We start from the raw sequence: 19,412 nt of genomic DNA, 5'->3' as shown, positions 1-19,412 counted from the left end.
AAGAAGCAGTCTTGACAAGACTGAAATTGTTCAAATGGCATTGACAATGGAACCAATACGGTCAGGGGAACAGGAAACAATCAAAAGGGCTGCTCATTCTGTTTCAAATACAAAACAACAAAGTAAAAATCCAGAAATTAAGTGCAAATCTCAAATTGAAATTATGTATCAGGCATAAGATTTTCAATAATGGAGATGTCTGTCATACTATACATCATGGTAACTGAAAGATGAGAAATTGAAATATTTTTTTAACCATTATTTTCTTTCATAATTTCTTCAGTCCATCTTTACAACCTACAAGGGGTTTTGGAGGAACACGTTTGAGATAAATGATCATGTCTAACCAACAGTCATTTGATAAAAAAAATTAAAAATAGACTGCTTTATACTTCATCCAGAGAGGTCTGTGTTGTGTAGCAAATCTTCATTGCGTAAAATTATTTGACATAACTCAATCATTGGTACCCCCGACACATGAATTACTCTGGTTGATTGACGGGCCTATATTCCCCCAATCAAAACTATTATCCTCCATCTAATTCTGTCGTCCGGTTCCTCTTGGCCATCTTAACAGAAGTAAAGTCCAGTACCAAGTTGAGAAAGAGAGAGTAAAATAACAGGCGTCGTTAGAGGTGCAGTCCAGACTAATGACACTTAAGAAAAAAAAGATGGAAACTTGTCTAGTTCATTGCCTTGCTGTCCCTATTCTTTTTGTAACGTCAAAAGTTTAGCATGACGAACAAACGTGAGCATTCTCCCAACTCATGTCCAAAAAAACTCAGCCCCATGCGTACTTACACAGTCAGTATTAGGAACTAAGGCAGAGAGACTCCATTTAGTTTTTTCAAAAATCATAGAAGAAAAAGAAACAAGTTGGCTTCCCCCCCAGTCATTTGCTGGCTCTCCAGATCTTGCTCCGTTCATTCCTTGTTGGATGTTCTGCTTTGACCCTTCTCTCCTCGGTCCTTTTCTGAGGGGTGAAAGGTCCACTGCGTGGTAACGGAGGAGCGATGGGAGCAGGTAGGGGGAAGTGGTATAAAAAAAGAGCCAATCAGCGAGACCCTCCCCGCAGAATCAGCCAATCACCAGAGCCGGTGCTGGTGGAGGTTTCGACTGAGGACGGATCGGATGTCAGCGGTGAACCTAGCAGACAATTGTAAGGGTTATGCATTTCTCATGCTACCAGGTAACTGGAAAAACACTGCTACAGTGCAGGATCCTCATCCATCCATCTGAATACCTGAAATACTCACCTAAGTGCATCTAGCATAGGCAGCAGGTTAAGGAGTGCTGTGTCACTAGGGTCGCTGAACCAAGACTTGATAGGTATTGCATTGTCTGGAAGGCAAATACAGAGATTCAAAACCAAAAGAAGGATAGTAGGAGAGTTGTGAAACCTAATAATTGGTGTGTAAAACCAGGCGAGTAAAAATGATCTGCTGTTGAAAAATCGACAAAACATTACTTGTATTAATAGGGTACAAGTGGTTGCTCCTTGGTAGCTGCCGACTTACCTTGATTCTCACAAGTCTGTCAAGGCTAATCACAGTTTCTATAGAAAATGGCAATGTTTGAATTGGTGTGTGGTTTGGTCGCTTAAAAACACGCAAGAGCTGCTTGGCAACCTTCCACTCACACCCACCAATCGGACAGCAACTGGTTTGACAACATCCTGACATTTAAAACAATCATTACAAGCTCACCTAGGCGGATATGACCTAGAATGACGTACAGTTGAAGTCGGAAGTTTACATACACTTTTAGGTTGGAGTCATTAAAACTCGTTTTTCAACCACACCCCAAATTTCTTGTTAACAAACTATAGTTTTGGCAAGTCAGTTAGGACATCTACTTTGTGCATGACAAGTAATTTTTCCAACAATTGTTTACAGAGATTATTTCACTTATAATTCACTGTATCACAATTCCAGTGGGTCAGAAGTTTACATACACTAAGTTGACTGTTCCTTTCAGCAGATGCTTCTGATAGGCTAATTGACATCATTTGAGTCAATTGGAGGTGTACCTGTGGATGTATTTCAAGGCCTACATTCAAACTCACTGCCTCTTTGCTTGACATCATGGGAAAATCAAAAGAAATCAGCTAAGACCCCAGAATTTTTTTTGTAGACCTCCAACAAGTCTGGTTCATCCTTGGGAGCAATTTCCAAACACTTTAAGGTACCACGTTCATCTGTACAAACAATGGTACGAAAGTATAAACACCATGGGACCACGCAGCCGTCATACCGCTCAGGAAGGAGACGCGTTCTGTCTCCTAGAGATGAACGTACTTGTGTGAAAAGTGCAAATCAATCCCAGAACAACAGCAAAGGACCTTGTGAAGATGCTGGAGGAAACAGGTACAAAAGTATCTATATCCACAGTAAAACGAGTCCTATATCGACATAATCTGAAAGGCCTCTCAGCAAGGAAGAAGCCACTGCTCCAAAACCGCCATAAGAGCCAGACTACGGTTTGCAACTGCACATGGGTACAAAGATCGTACTTTTTGGAGAAATGTCCTCTGGTCTGATAAAACAAAAATAGAACTGTTTGGCCATAATGGCCATTCTTATGTTTGGAGGAAAAAGGAGGAGGCTTGCAAGCCGAACACCACCATCCCAACCGTGAAGAACGGGGGTGGCAGCATCATGTTGTGTGGGTGCTTTGCTGCAGGAGGGACTGGTGCACTTCACAAAATAGATGGCATCATGAGGAAACAAAATGTGGATATATTGAAGCAACATCAAGACATCAGTCAGAAAGTTAAAGCTTGGTCGCAAATGGGTCTTCCAAATGGACAATGACCACAAGCATACTTCCAAAGTTGTGGCAAAATGGCTTAAGGACAACAAAGTCAAAGTATTGGAGTGGCCATCACAAAGCCCTGACCTCAAGCCCATAGACAATTTGTGGGCAGAACTGAAAAAGCGTATGCGAGCAAGGAGGACTACAAACCTGACTCAGTTACACCAGCTCTGTCAGGAGGAATGGGCCAAAATTCACCCAACTTAATGTGGGAAGCTTGTGGAAGGCTACTGGAAACGTTTGACCCAAGTTAAACAATTTAAAGGCAATGCTACCAAATACTAATTGAGTGTATGTAAACTGCTGACCCACTGGGAATGTGATGAAAGAAATAAAAGCTGAAATAAATCATTCTCTCTACTATTATTCTGACATTTCACATTCTTAAAATAAAGTGGTGATCCTAACTGACCTAAGACCGGGAATTTTTACGAGGATTAAATGTCAGGAATTGTGAAACTGAGTTTAAATGTATTTGGCTAAGGTGTATGTAAACTTCCGACTTCAACATCTCATCACAAAGTATGCATACATTTGTGTTGTGTGAGCGTGTGCATGTCTGTGTGCGTGCATGCATATGTGTATAACCTCACCTGGATGACTCCGGTAAGCTCCAGGTGAGTTGTCCAGGATGACGATACTAGACAGGTCTTTGTGTACGACAGACAGGTCTTTAATATAACTACCTAGATCCAACGTGCAATGCTGCAGACACAGGAAGAAGACATAGAAGATGTAAGCAGATAGTAAATAAAATGGGAGGAAATTAGGTCACTAATACTGTACACTATTTTCACAAAGATGTGGATGGACATAAATCAGTTGTGTTCATATGATAGGGGAGAGTGATACCTGTCTGTAGTATCTGCGATTCAGGATGTTCCTGTTGTTGTCCAGCTTGTCTGCCACTGCCGAGCCATAGATCTCCATACTGGCCGTGAATACTACCAGCTCATACCACTGGCTGACCTGGAGAGAGGGGTCACACACACAGCGAAGGATACATGTTTGGCTCATGCCATCATTTACAGTCAAAGAACTTGTCAAACAGAGCACAGCATTGTTGACAATGACGTACAAAATAGAACTCACAGTTCACAAGGACAACATTTTTTACTTACCACTTCTAAAAAGAAGTCAACGTGCGGCCTTTTATGTACAAAGAATCTGACAGGGTGCTTGTCAATGACTACCTGCGAGAGAGAGAGAGAGGGGGAAACGGATGCAATACGTATCTAGATGCATGGGCTCCAATATGATACAGGAACGATACCAGTGTTTTCCCTGCAGTCATTTAGGTGTGGGTTGCCACAATATGGAACATGGGAAAATATTTCTGCCGAGGCGCACTTTAAAAGATGCTAGAACAGTCCACATACACTTTCTCTGCAAACAAAATTAGTAATTTATAGAAAATTCAGACAACCCCATAGTAGAATAGTTGATGTATTTACCTAGTTGGTTTGTTGTTGTGGGTTCTCTGCAAGATAATATTCCTCTCGAAGCACATTCATGTTACAAGTGTCATAAGGAGTGAGGGAAAAATGCATGCTGACAAGCAGTCAATGCACCACAATTCTCACAATAGCTGGGTAAACAGCTATAGCAGAACTTTTGACTTCATCCCAGTCTCAAAATCAAATGGTTTTGACAGTTTGGAAGTTAACGAAGTGAGCTTCTGTTTTCCTCCTGCTACAGCCATGCAGTGCGACTCACAAAAGTGATTGCGGTCCTCGTTATTAAACTATCAACTATACTCAGCATATGTAAAGAAATATACAGTGCATTCGGGAAGTATTCAGACCCCTTCCGTTTTCCCACATTTTGTTGCATTACAATTCTAAAACTGAGGATTTTTATTTAATCAATCTACACACAATACCACAATGACAAAGCGAAAACAGAAATTTTAGCAAAATGATAAATTAAACAGAACTGTCATATTTACATAAGTATTTAGACCCTTTGCTATGAGACTCAAAATTGAGCTCAGGAGCATCCTGCTCCATTGACCATCCTTGAGATGTTCCTACAACTTGAAGTCCACCTGTGATAAATTCAATTGATTGGACATGACTTGGAAAGGCACACACCTGTCTATATGAAGGTCCCACAGTTGACAGCGCATGACAGAGCAGAAACCAAGCCAAGAGGTCGAAGGAATTGTCCATAGAGCTCCAAGACAGGATTGTGTCGAGGCACAGATCTGGGGAAGGGTACCAAAAATGTGTCTGCAGCATTGAAGGTCCCCAAGAACACAGTGGCCTCCATCATTCTTCAATGGAAGAAGTTTGGAACCACCAAGACTCTTCCTAGAGCTGGCTGCCGGCCAAACTGAGCAATCGGGGGAGAAGGGTCTTGGTCGGGGAGGTGGTTCCTCTGTGGAACCTTCCAGTAGGACTACCATCTCTGAAGCACTCCACTAATCAGGCCTTTATGGTAGAGTGACCAGACGGAAGCCACTCCTCAGTAAAAAAAAACGCACATGACAGCCCGCTTGGAGTTTGCCAAAAGACATCAAAAGGACTCTGACCATGAGAAACAACATTCTCTGATCTGATGAAACCAAGACTGAATTCTTTGGCCTGAATGCCAAGCGTCACAAACCTGGCATCATCCCTACGGTAAAGCATGGTGGGGGCAGCATCATGCTGTGGGGATGTTTTATAGCGGCAAGGACTGAGAGACTAGGCAGGATCGGGGAAAAGATGAACGGAGCAAAGTACAGAGATCCTTGATGAAAACCTGCTCCAGAGCGCTCAGGACCTCAGACTGGGGCGAAGGTTCACCTTCCAACAGGACAACGCAGGAGTGTCTATCGGACAAGTCTCTGAATGTCCTTGAGTGGCCCAGCCAGAGCCCGGACTTGAACCCGATCGAACATCGCTGGAGAGAACTGAAAATAGCTGTGCAGTGACGCTCCCCATCCAACCTGACAGAGTTGAGAGGATCTGCAGAGAAGAATGGGAGAAACTCCCCAAATACAGGTGTGCCAAGCTTGTAGTGTCATACCCAAGAAGACTCGAGGCTGTAATAGCTGCCAAAGGTGCTTCAACAAAGTACAGAGTAAAGGGTCTGAACACCTATGTAAATGTGATAGAGTATTTTAACAAATTGGCAAAAAAATAAAAACAATTAAAAGTTTTTGCTTTGTCATTATAGTGTGTAGATTTGATGAGTAAAATATACAATTTAATCCATTTTAGAATAAATGACAAAACGTGGAAAAAGTCAGGGTCTGAACACTTTCCGAATGTTTACCACAAAACTACCAAAATTAACCTGAACAATCAAAATAAAATCTAATATAGGCTAATAGGCTGACCACATCGCTCACGTCGCGTGCTTTGCAAAATAAATTTAGGAATCTATGTTATTCAATTATTGCACCCACACTGCTCGAGTGTCTGCGTTGCCAAGGGCTAAAATAGAAGTCATTCCTATTTCTGACGCAGATCGCGCTGCAAGTCCTGCCTCTCCCATCTCCTCATTGGTTTATAGAAGCAGGTTTTTAATTGAAAGACGAAATGTTTTGCCGGTTGTCGTGGTAATACTATGAAAGTGTAGATGACAATCACCATATAAGTTCAAATATGAAAAAGCCTGGAAGGAGGAGATGACTAGAAACGAGTCGGTTGGCCGTTTTATGTGTGGATTAATTATCGGAGTAGAGGACCTTGTGCATTTCAGGTAAAATAACAACTCAATGTTTATATCCCAGGACAAATTAGCTAGCAACAGCAAGTTAACTAAATAGGACAAATTAGCTAGCAAGTGCAAGCTAACTAGCTAAATTGCCATACATGTTTAATGCTTTTCGACCTGTCCCCAAATTAATGTCATTGGTTCAGAGTTTGTTTTGATATTTTAACCTGCGTGTCGTGATCGCGTTTGGTGTAGGGGGACAAAATACATTTATGCACGATAGCGCACGCGCGCAGCCGGTTTGGGTTCCGTGTAAGCCCCGATCATCAGGATGCATATAGCCAGATGAGATGTGTCTCCGGTAGCTTACTTTTATTCCACTAAAACACAATTTTCAACAACACATTTGATAACAATAACCTAGCAAATTACATTGTCACTCAATCAAGCCTAATATCAGGAATAGGCCTTACCTCTCTTTGGTCAGTGCACAAACCACGCATAGTGCGCAGTTTGACTAGGCTACTGATATTGCCAAGGGGTTTTTCGGGATACAAAATGATTTGTAGATCAATAACTGTCAATGCAGTTACATGTTCATTTCGACACTGAAGGAGAGGACGCATCAGTTGTCACAAAAGATTAGGTATTTTTGAAAGGCAGAAAAAAGTTGAGCAAAAACGGTTAGTGAACCGACGATTCGTAACATTTAAATCGCATTGCACATTGGGTGACTCGTTAAATCCCTAATGCGCAGCATGCTTGTCTCTGGACCAGAGGGTCACAGGTTCAAGTCCTGATATGACTAACCCCCCCAAATTCACTTTGTGTGCGCGTTTACCTTGAGGATGAAGTCTGGTGGTGTGCCGGGTCTCACTGTGGGTCTGAGGACTCCGTCGTGGTGAGAGTGGATCAGCGTCTCATCTAGATCCAGCACCAGAATCTTCCTCTTCACTGCATCTAAAGGATCAAACAAACACATACACCTGCTTATTACATGTTCAACACCGGTTAGAGTGTGGGGTTCGCTCCTGCTCGAGTCATAACAAAGACTCAAAATATGAGACCGGAAGCCTCTCTGCTTGGCACTCAGCAATAAGGAGATGGATTGGGGGTAAGGCCCTGCGACAGTCTAGCATCCTGTTCACCAGGTTATGTACTTGTACATCAAGCTGGCTCACGGTACAGAAACAAGAGATAGGGAACGAGAATATGGGCCGCTCTGGCTCAGACAAGGCTTACTTGTCCAAGGCTGACTTAATACACACCTTGCTAAATATCTAACCTATAACACCATAAAGAACATGACAGATGGTCAGTAATACTGATGATTTTTCCATCTTACACAAGTGACAAAAAGGTTTCTTTGTGTCAGTTCATTCACATGTTTTGCACTATGCTAGCTGTTTGAAGCGCCCACATGCTTCAATAAAAGGGTTAATGTGATGAGAGATAGCAGAGCAGGTCTGTGCTACGGAAAATCCCTTGGAAGAGACTGGGGTTGCGTTCATACTCTTCAGCCTTAGAGGAACTGAAATGAAAGCTGCAATATGTAACTTTTCCGGGGACTTGACCAATTCACAGTTATAGATCTGTCCTCATTGAAAGCAAGTCTAAGAAGTGGTAGATCTTTTCTATGTCTGCTATTTCTATGCTTCCTGTTCTTAAGTTAAGTTTTTGCATCTTTTACTTTCGGTTTTGTACACCAGCTTCAAACATAAAAAAATGTGGTTATTGAAAATATATTTCAGTGTTTTAAATGGTACAATGATAATCTACAATTGCTTGTTTTGTTACAAATTGAAATTGGGCTAAATATTCGAATTTTCGCAACCAGGAGATGGTGAAGCGAATTCTGCTTATTGCTCCTTTAATAATGGATTTACAGAACCGCGGATCCACATTTGTGAAAGTATGGTCCCCCTGTTGTCCTTTGAGACAAGCAATAAAACAGTAGTCAAAACTCCTAGGTCCCAGCGAGCACCTGTGTTTAATGCACATACAGTATGTTGTCTCTGAAGATGTATACAACTATATGCCCACCACTTTGCTGTACTAGCTGCTTTGTACAGATTGTATCTGTTGCTGTATCATTGCATTTAGTTCTCAGTGTGTTTTGTGATCATGTTTTTTCCTGTTTGTCTTAATCATAGTTAACATTAAAACAAAAAAAAACTGAAAAAGTAACACAAAGCTCTTTCTTTGAAGGCATTACTGAACAAGGACTTTACTAAATAAAGACAACTAGACTCTGGCAACTGATGTGTAGATACAGTAGACCAGCTGAAACCAGAATGAAAGTTGAGGAAGCTATAGCAAAAGGCAGAGGCATTATGAGGTCATGTCAGTGTGTTTATTCATTCTATTTCTATAGTTTATACACAATGCTCAACTGGGCTGGGTCCGGTTTCCTGGGATCAAGGAATGGCAGGGGGGGGGGGGGGGTCAGAAAAGATGACAGAGCGACAGCAGTACTCACTAAGTCTATTTCTGGAGATGGGGGACAGTGGTAAAGTGTCATACCGCACCGTCTGGTACTGGATTACCTGAAACAGAATGAGAGATTAAGCATACTTGTTCAACTCAGCCAAAGACAGAGTCACTCACAGACACTAGTGTTTGTTACATTTGTGAGCATAAATTGCATGAATTTTAAGGCAGAACAGTGGGTAAAGTTTAGTTACTCCTGTCTTGGCCATGGTACAGAAATACAATTTTAATGAAAGAAAAAAATAACAATAAATCGAAGCTTGGTAAATTTATTACAAACCGATTTATTAAAACCCTCGTTATTCCATTGTCTGCTCCCTACATGGGAAAGCCTAATTGGGGGAAAGTGTGGTTACGGAAAATGTAGGCCTATGTCTACGTATCCTTGGCAACATAATTCCCATGACCAAACAAAAGCGCAGGGTCAGACTAGACCTAGGCCTCCACGACTACTGCTATCCTTGGGTGCATTTCAAAAGTTTACAGTGCGTTCCTCTACTTCATTTAGGTCTCAGCACTAATTAGTACTGTGCTTACACCTGCCAGGGCACATGACAGACCAATTGGTAAGGATCCCTGAGGAGAGGGAGCCATATCAGATTTAGACACACCGATTTTCCCCACTCCGTTCATTAATTGTTCCCCGTTTTTCCCCCCTAAACAGAGTAGACAGTTTGCCTCTCTATTCTCCATAAGGGCTAGGAATAGGGGGCCAAGTGAAAAGGGAGACTTGCAGGGTGACTGTCTGCGGCTGCCAGGTTGTTTTGTCCAAAACCCTTAGACGACACCCACTGCCAGATCCCTGTTCCATGCCTTGTGGCGCTTGGCCCGGTCTAGGGATAGCCTGTTCATGAACAGCTGGTGGATGCCATGGGGGAACCCACAGCCCTACAGGGCAGTGGTATTCAAAGTCAGGGTCGCAGGGGAATTGCATTTGAACTTTTTGGGGGGAACCAAAAATTAAGAGTACATGTTATTTTATGGGACAATATACAAACATTGAGAATTATATATTGAATATATTTTTTTTTGGGGGGGGGGGGGGGAATAGAATTTTGAGTAAATGTATGTATTGGTTCTCAAAGATGAAAATGTAATGAATAGAAGATTGTAAAATCCAAATATACAGATTTTAACATTGTGTCATTATATTTGGGGTAGCCAGAATGTCTGGGGGGGTAAAAAATGGGGTCCCTGCTGAAAAGTTTAAATACCACTGCCCTTGGGTGTTGTCTGGATATAACCCTCCCAGAAACCCTCTCCAGCCCTCCCCTCCTCTCGAAGATGCATTTATGTCATAGTGTTGTCTGTCTTGAAGATTATGATGCAACTGGCTTATATGTCTAGCACACATCTGATTAAGGACTGGTAGCATATGCATGCGTTTATGCTCCATAATCCAAATTGTAGTGATGACAGCTACCGTCCACTAGGTTTTCATTGTAACCCTAATTTAGCATACCAAATTCTAATAATTAGCTTATTTGTTTATTTGGATCCCAATTAGCTTTTGCAGATGCATCAGCTTCTTTTCCTGGGGCCCACAAAGCATTACAAGTAACAAAACAATGATAGATAAGGACAGTCACAAATTCTAAATACAATGATAAACAATACAACAACAATACTGTGCGTATTAGTGTCTGTGTGCGCATGCGTTTGATAAACTTGTTGACAAGCTGAATCAGGTTAGTTACAACTGGGGTTGGAGCGAAAACCTACAGCAGGGTAGTTCTCCAGGAACATGGTCTGAGAACCCTGGTCTAGGCCTAGCCTATATAGCTACAGCATGCCAGGGTCTCTATTGTATATACAGGCAACCTGGTTTAGCTAGACACCTAGGCATCATCACATTGGTAGCTGGGAGTGGGAAAACCTGTAATATACTCCAGACAATTCCCAAACTGAGAATTCCAAGCCTAGGCAGTCTTTCTCCAGCATATTTTGGGCGCACAACATGACCGATTGTTCAGGAAGAAATAGGTTGCTACATTGTGAAACAAATTATGATTTTATTCATATACAGCATTTCGACTTGAAATGTTCCAAACACCGTCTGCATCCCACTGACTAGGCCCTGAGTGATGATGTATCACTGTTAGGTAATAAAATACAAGCGGTAAACACTGGAGCTTGACTAAACTACAACATACTTAGATGTAATACCAGCACTCCCCTCCCTCTCTCTGTTGCTGTGAAACAAAGTCAGAAACAAAATCCTTTGATAATGTGCATCAAGTTTACACAGAGTATATAATAAACAAACCATATGCCCCACCCAACCGGACTGTGTGCATTAATTGGTGGACAGGTGGAGCCTTTGACACCTCAAATGTCAAGTTTATATTTGGGGCATCAGCGAACCAGAAAACGTGACCAGAGTCTTGTGGGTCCTGTCCATATATCAAGGGCATGCAAGACCTCAGTCGAACAAGAGCCTTCCTTTGTCATCCTAACACTCACATCACAGCTACAGTAGAGGGCTACAAAAGTAACCCAGAAACATGTGAGAGCAGTGGCATTTGATTGTCAGAATGAAATGTCAGAATGAAAAGGATTTGTGTGAGTCCAATACAAAGGGTTTGTCTGTTTATTTCAACGGAATCCTACAGCCCCCCAGGAAGCACATTACCTGTCAAGACTTTCCACAAAGTGCCATTCTTATCTATGGCTCTGATAAGGGCCATGTGGCCATAGGGAAGTGGAAGCATGTTTGTAAACTGTGAGATGATTGTTTCTGACTGGAGGTTAGTTTTGTTTAAGGTTTGTGACATGGCCATGACAGCAGTAACCAATGCATTTGAATGTCATGTCTGTCCCACACACACACGACTTACCCCCGACAATGTAAACAAATGTGCAAACAAGAGCAGTTGGTTATGCTATTTTTAAAAAGAATATACTCACCGTGCGTAGGTGCTTCCTGAGAATGTACAAGATGAATCCCCACATTCTGGACGTTACACCTAGGAAAGTGCGGATGCCAAGTAGACACTGGCGGGTCTTCAGCATGTCGGCGACCACACAAGGACCCACACAGGAACAGGAGGTCGAAGGAGCTACAAGTTACCCCGCTCTGCTAAATTGACCAATGTGGTTCAGGCTAGGGTCCAAATAGTCGAATCGGAATCCGTCCCTACAACCTCAACAACCTCTCAAAAACGAACCAAACACGTCCAAATTAACAAGAGTAGATCGAGCAAACGTGTGAGTTCCTCTGCACGCTTGCTGCACAACTCTCATAGATTTGAATGAATTGACATTGTGTAGCAGAAAAATGTTACTATAAAAATAAGAGTTACAACAAAAGTAGACTCTTGCACGACGTTTGCTATCCAATAGCAATTTGGTCAGTGACAGTGGGCTACCGACTAGCTAGCTAGAGTCAGAATATACCACGCAGCTCGTCTCGCCGACAAGCTAAGCTAGCAGTTAGCTCGGTAGGGTGACCACCTTGAACCCTGGAGAACATTAACTAAACTTTCGTCCTTCGAAATTTGAAAACAGTAAATAATACTCTTATTTTATCTGTGGTACTTTAAGAAAAATAATGTCTGAAAACTAACAAAAGTCAAAACAGTCACCATGAAAACTGCTTGCAGTTCACAGCAAATCCGGAATCGAAATGCGAGCCGCCATCGCCGTCACTTCCGCGGGGAGAAGTCTTCTCAACCTGATTCGAACCTAACGGTTGCGCGCAGCACGTCCCCGTGGAAAGCAGATATATTAAAAGTAGATGGACAGAATTTTCAAACCTGTCTATTCTCTTTGGTAGGTGTGTGGGTTTTCCCAATTTCTAAAGCAAATACATTTGTTGTATTACCCTGAACAAACATTGAAGTGATGAAATATGATGCAGAAGTCAAATCAAGCTGTTTAAATTGTAATAATGTATAGTCATTACTGACTACTCCCTGGCAATGATGAAGGTTTTGGGGAATTCAGTTGCTCCTTTCTGGCATAAAATTGGCAAGACTCTACAAGAAACTATTTTAGGTTTATTTACAAGTCTATGTGATTTCATGTGGCTTGTATTAAGGTGAGTTGGGTCTGACTTGAGATGAGTAAAACACTAGTAGTCACTAGACTCAAGCTCACACTCCAGTGGTTAGCGGTAGAAACTACACAAGTGCAAGCATACTGTACAAAAAGGTGTCAGTTTGAGGCATTACAAATGTGCTAGTATACAAAAAAACACATAACAGACAACCTGAAAACAGTACCCTTTATTTGATGCTAGAATTAAACAGATACCGGTCATAGATCTACTGTAGGCATCTGTTCTCTGCGTCATTCAGTCTTCTGCTGAAATATTCCTGAATTGATTGCTGTAACAAGCAGTATCTCTTTTGTCTACTTACACGGACTCCACCTTAACCACATTCCTCCACTGCAAAAACTGGCATTCGGTAAACCTGGTATTCTGTTAGACTTTAATTTAAATCTCCTCTGAGAAAGTAAAATAAATACCTCAGGCAGGAACTCAGGCTATTATTTTGGTTTCCGGCATGTAAATGTCCGATGTGGCATTAACTGTAAGGGCTTAGGACACTGCTTTTCATGGATAGTAGCCTGTCCTCTAGAAATCAAGATCATCATCAGGGTCCTCCGGGTCATAATCATTGGCATCAGGCTCATACAGGATCCGTCCTGAACTGAGGCCCAGGTGCAGAAGTGCTGACTTCCTGGAAGAAGACAAATGCGGAGTTCAATAAACACTTGAGGCAACTTATTCAGACAGCAGCAAGCAAGGACAGTTAGCAAGACAGTTTGGGGGAGAAAAGGCATGGATGGTTGAAACAAATCTCACTTCTCTTTCCTGAAGTTGAATGGAAGTGCCAGTTTTTCTTTGGCCTCTCTCTCTCGGACAGGCGGTTAAAGGTCAGGTTGGCTGTTGGATCTGCCTGGGGAAAGACGAGAGAATCATACAACACAACTGGCTTATTCCTTCTCATTCTCATATAGTACATGTCAGGAATAATACAGGTGTGCTAGCTCAGATTTGTCTGTATTCATCCCTGTGTATCCAGGATGACTGAGTTTGCTCTGTATTGTAACTGTCAGGTCCTCATTGATGCTGAATATCTCTTCCTGGTAACAGACACACAACACTATCTGCATAAAATGGCTAAGACAGTTTAGCTCCCAGTGCTCTGGTCCCTGGAGACCCGGTGATGACTGAAGTAGCCATGTGTCGTATCCTTCCCACAGTGCCTCGCTGATGCAGGTCGGAGTGCAGCAGGCCAACTACTCCTCTCACAGCTCCCCCTAATGACAAGGGAAGAAAGACACTTACCTGAATTCTCACAACTTCACTGACTTCAAATGACTATTTTACAACATGGCATAAAATATATAAATAGTGGCAACCCAGAACCAAAACTTGCGTGAATGCTGGAGACTAGAAAGACACCGATTATAAATACCATGACAAACCTTTGAGAGCCTAAAGTCTCTGGCATATGACTGCAGGGTCATGATGCCTCAAAATCCATGAGAGAGAGTCAATGATGAGTGTCACTGCTTTGGCCTGAGGTGTTTGTTTGAGAAGAGTGTGTCAGGACTTCTAGAAGTAGTGGGTGGAGGAGTCAGGCGCAGAGAGCAGGGTAGTTTGATACGTGGATATATTTATTCCCAAACAACAGTGTCGGTCAACGCCACACACACGGGCGCTAAAAGACCCAGTCCAAAACAAACAGGACGAAACGGTTCGGGAAATCCACCAAAATATACACACACCAATAACAGAAAAACAAACATAGATAAACCAACATAGATAACCCACCCAACTCACGCCCTGACCATACTAAAACAAAGAAATAACAAAAAAACGAAGGTCAGAACGTGACAGAGTGCTTATGTCCTCTAGGGTGAACTGATGGACAGTAAATTGTGAGTTTCCAGTCCAGCTAAGAGGATCTGAGTAGGCATTGTGAAAGTACAGCCTATTTTCAAAGTGGAAAAACATGCAGAAGTGGGCTAGTACAGTTGACTAATTTAAGGAGTTTCTGATTTGTTTCTAGTTACCTCTGTGCAGATGTTCTGTCCAATCCATCTTTGAGTTCATCTTCACTGGCCTCGAACCCCAATACATGGACTACCTCCTTCCTGAAACACAATGTATTGGTATGATATTAATGCACAACACAAACTATATGAATAACGTTACAAGATAACACAATGAAAATACTCGTGCCATGGAAATGTGATGTACCGTTTAAGTGCTGTATTTATGTAGCTTTTCAGGTGTCGACCAGAGTAATTCACATAATCGGTCAAAAGCAAATGTTAGCTAGTTAACTACTGCCAGTGGTTCTGAAAACATTGCTTTTAGTTAGCCAACTGTACAATATGGTGACCACAGACAAGTATATTTACCTTGTATCAAAATTAATCCTCCAGCTTCTGTTCCTTGCAACACTTCCCACAACATACTGTATTTACAGGCTTAAAGCTTGTTAACGTTATAGCAAGAATGTTGGTTACCACGTGTGATACCTCTTCATCTGCCTTCTTCAAACATTGATGTTCCTCTACAAATCTGACAATTATCATGACTAGCTTTTGTCAGCTGGATATTTATCTCGGTTAACCCAACTAAAGTCTTGCGTTTACCAGAGATTACCTGGACATTAGATGGAACATGGAAGTTTGCGTTTAGGAGAATAATTAAGTTGTGCGAGTGCATTAAATGTACTTTTCAACACAAGGCAATCAGCTCGTGTCGGGAAAAACTCCATGCCCCAGAAAGCATCTGGTTATTAGCCCTAATCACGCCTACGCCTAACGCCATTATTTTTTACCCCATGACATTATCAATGTAGTAAATTTAATTAAATTCTTTATGAAGTGATTGATTGATACAAGTTTGTCTCCCGGTCTGTGTCCTATATAAATACGATTTCATGGATCTGGAGAGCAGTGAGCATTCTGTTATGCAGGTAGAATTACCAGCAGTTCAATGAAGAGATGTTGCAGTTCCGTTAACCCCGTTCCTGTCTTGTGGAACTTTTGCACGAACGCAGGTCGACCTGGTTGACTGTTTGGAAAGCTGTGGCTAGTGATCAATCGTTCATAAACAAACTACTCAGTGTTTCGGCACGGCTGTGCTGTGACTGGGTCAGAGATGGTAGGAGATAGTGATGGAGTGATGGAGTGATGGTACTCCCTGACGAAGGTCATGCAGCCGAAACGCGTCGTTTAAAAAAAAACTTTGTTTCTATTGAACATGCCATACTAATAAAGGCATTTTAATTAATTATATGAAGAGTGCCTTGGTCCTCCTTTCTTTTTGATTACCAATGTACCCCTTTTACCAAAGAGCACCTTCTATCTACCAAAATGTACTATTGTGTACCTTAGTAGCGCTTCCCTTCCTCCTCTTTCTACTAGAGAAGCAAGTATGGAGCATAGTGGTACAAATAAAGGAGGGAGTAGGTGTTTGAAGGGGAGCGAGAGGTCTATGGAGGCAGAAAAGGAAGTTTGAGGAGAGCATCATAGTTTCTAGCGCTATCCAGGCTGTATCACATCCGGCCGTGATTGGGACTCCCATAGGGCGGCGCACAATTGGCCCAGCATCTTCCAGGTTTGGCCGGGGAAGGCCGTCGTTGTAAATAAGAATTTGTTCTTAACTGACTTGCCTAGTTAAATAAAAAATAAAATAAAAAATAGAGGAAGTTCGGAGGTAGAAAGTGCCGATAAAGTGCAAGACGCGCTGGGAGCATAAAGTGATTCTGAAGTTTAGGGAGAAAAGGGGAGTTGGGGCGATGAGTCTGATAAGTTTGACGGCTGCGATAAAATAGTTGATTGGGCGAAGTTGTCAATGCTAAATTGTTAAGAGATGGGAACTTGTTGGTGTTCTGTAAGGACATGGCGCAGAGGGAAAAAGCTCTCAGAGTGAAGGTGGTGTCGAGCAGCTGAACTGATCAAGCAGGGAAGCAGTGGATTAAAGGGGTGATAACAGGAGTTCCTGTGAGTGTTAGCACTAAAGAGGTAAGGGACAATTTGAGAGGAGGCGTTCTAGTGGATGTTCAAAGATTGTAAGCAAGAAGGGGTGGAGTTAGGGTAGGTAGAATATATGAGTTATTATGTGAGGGCGTATGTACCGAATCCTTTAAGATGTTATAACTGCCAGAGGTTTGGGAATATGGCAACAGCCTGTAAAAAAAAAGAGGTGTGCCAGGTGTGGAGGGGAGCTTGAGTATGGTATGTGTGGGGATGGTGTACAACCAAAGTGCTGCAGCTGTCGGGGTACTCATAGTGTGGCATATAGTGGGTGTGAGACTATGAAGCAGGCAGTGGAGGTGCAACAAGTGAGAGTGGAGAGAGGGGTGTCATATGCTGAGGCAGTGAGGGTGGTCCAGGGAGATACAGGTTTAAAGGAGAGATGGGTAGGAGCATCTAGACTGGGGATTACCGGGCAGGTGGGAGACGATATGGTATACTGTACATAGATAAGAGAAAGCTGGTGATGTTCATAGCAGGAGTTGTCAATAGCACTGCTAAAGTAGAGTCTAAAACAGTGAGGATTCAGCTAATAGTGAAAGCTGCTGGGAGACATCTGAGTATGACAGGGTTGACATTGGAAGAAGTTCGAGATGACCTCAGCTGATGACCAATCAGCTGAGTGTGGAGTCATGTATTACTGGATCTTAGTTATGGTGGTAGTACTACAATGGAAGGCTGTTAGTTCATGGGCAGGAGTTCAAGCAGTTCATCTTAGATATGCCAGCCAAGCCTGATGTGATTTGTGTGCAGGAAACATGGCTCAAACAGAATGTGGAGTTTATCATACAGGGATATGTTGTGGTTCGTAGGGACAGAGATGTAGGGGGAGGGGGGGATGTGCCACCTTCATAAAACAAGGACTTCCCTACAGGATGCTAAGCAGAGGTATTGAACAGGAATATGTGGTGGTGGTGGTGGTGGAGGTGTGGTTGAGAGGAGGGGTGGTAGTGAACTACTGTAAACCGTGTCAGATATTGGACCTGGAAGTGCTGGAGAGGGTGGAGGGCTAGGATAGAAGTAAGGTAATGGGGTGTGGGGATTTTAATTCCCACAACACGCTCTGGCGGGATGGATGGAAATGGCCAAGTGATGGAAAATATGATAGAAATGAAAGATCTGGTGTGCCTGAATGATGGCAGAGGGACCAGGATTGATGTAGCCACAGGGGAAGAGTCTGCCTTGGACCTCACTCTGGTATCTAGTGCGATGGCAGGAATCTGTGAGTGAGAGGTATGGGAGGAGTCGACAGTAGGGAGTGGTCTTTACCCCATGGTATGCACAGTAGGCCGGATGGAGGATGTGTTGTCAGTGGATGGAGTAGGCAGGTGGGTGTTTGGAAGGGAAAAGTGGGATCAGTTTCAGGAGCTGAGTGAGCAGGTGATGGCTCGGGTGGATATGGGAGGGGATGTGGATAATATGAATAACTGGGTGAGAACAGCGTTAGTGGGGGCAGCTACTGAGGCTATACCTAAGAGTTCAGGGAGGAGGAGGAAAGCAGTCCCATGGTGGACAGAAGAGTGTGGCAATGGTGAGGAGTAGGAACAGGGCATTTAGAGTACTGAAAAGGACACATACCTTCCAACATCTGATTCAGTATAAGCAGGCCCAGACCCTGATGAGGAGAACTATCCGTCAGACAGAGGTCATGTTGGCGTCGGTTCTGTGACATCATTGGAAGGGCGACACCTGTAGGAGAAGTATGGGGGATGATTAAGAGGATGAGTAGGGTCAGAAGGGAGTGGGATTATCCAGTGTTGACGAGTGGGAAGGATGTGGCAGTAATAGATGAGAAGGCAGAGATGATGGCCAAAGCATTTGTCCAAGTGCGTAGTTCGGCAAATTTGTCAGAGGAGGGGGAGAGAGAGAACGAGAGAGGAGCATCCCGGAGTGCTTCACAGGAGGGAGGATGTTCAGTTGAAGTCGGAAATTTACATACACTTATGTTGGAGTTATTAAAACTCGTTTTTCAACCACTCCACACATTTCTTGTTATCAAACTATAGTTTTGGCAAGTCGGTTAGGACATCTACTTTGTGCATGACACAAGTAATTTTTCCAACAATTGTTTACAGACAGATTATTTCACTTATAATTCACTGTATCACAATTCCAGTGGGTCAGAAGTTTACATACAGTAAGTTCTAAGTTGACTGTTCCTTTAAGCAGAAGCTTCTGATAGGCTAATTGACATCATTTGAGTCAATTGGAGGTGTACCTGTGGATGTATTTCAAGGCCTACCGTCAAACTCAGTGCCTCTTTGCTTGACATCATGGGAAAATCAAAAGAAATCAGCCAAGACCTCAGAAAAAAAGTTGTTGACCTCCACAAGTCTGGTTCATCCTTGGAAGCAATTTTCAAACACCTGAAGGTACCACGTTCATCTGTACAAACAATAGTACGCAAGTATAAACACCATGGGACCACGCAGCCATCATACCGCTCAGGAAGGAGATTT

The 19,412-nt window shown here is 42.7% G+C and overlaps 1 protein-coding gene and 1 pseudogene across 1 annotated transcript; both read right to left on the bottom strand.

Moving 5' to 3' along the window:
- Window positions 1-746: 746 nt before the first annotated feature.
- Window positions 747-12,583, bottom strand: LOC111960289 (CTD nuclear envelope phosphatase 1A). Its single transcript, XM_023982226.2, has 8 exons — window positions 11,857-12,583; window positions 8,939-9,005; window positions 7,301-7,419; window positions 3,936-4,007; window positions 3,667-3,783; window positions 3,408-3,519; window positions 1,257-1,341; window positions 747-1,146 (listed from the first exon to the last, which is right to left on the bottom strand). The coding sequence occupies exons 1-8, from the start codon at window positions 11,959-11,961 to the stop codon at window positions 1,086-1,088; spliced, it is 738 nt and encodes a 245-aa protein (XP_023837994.1). The 5' UTR covers window positions 11,962-12,583; the 3' UTR covers window positions 747-1,085.
- Window positions 12,584-13,160: 577 nt separating this feature from the next.
- LOC111960194 (elongator complex protein 5-like) lies at window positions 13,161-15,838 on the bottom strand (annotated as a pseudogene).
- Window positions 15,839-19,412: the final 3,574 nt, after the last annotated feature.

The sequence above is a fragment of the Salvelinus sp. IW2-2015 genome, linkage group LG37 (assembly GCF_002910315.2).
Source record: "Salvelinus sp. IW2-2015 linkage group LG37, ASM291031v2, whole genome shotgun sequence".
In the NCBI taxonomy this organism is placed as follows: Eukaryota; Metazoa; Chordata; class Actinopteri; order Salmoniformes; family Salmonidae; genus Salvelinus; species Salvelinus sp. IW2-2015.
Note: the sequence above shows the minus strand (reverse complement) of the source record. Positions and strands in the feature narration are given on the sequence as shown.

What these genes read in the sequence shown, in the direction of transcription:
- LOC111960289 (XM_023982226.2), bottom strand. Translation starts at nt 11,961, where the DNA reads ATGCTGAAGACCCGCCAGTGTCTACTTGGCATCCGCACTTTCCTAGGT. An exon ending in TTGACTTCTTTTTAGAAGTG is followed by an intron (nt 3,784 to 3,935) that starts GTAAGTAAAAAA and finishes CCCTCTCTCCAG; the next exon opens with GTCAGCCAGTGGTATGAGCT. An exon ending in CCTATGCTAGATGCACTTAG is followed by an intron (nt 1,147 to 1,256) that starts GTGAGTATTTCA and finishes ATTGTCTGCTAG; the next exon opens with GTTCACCGCTGACATCCGAT.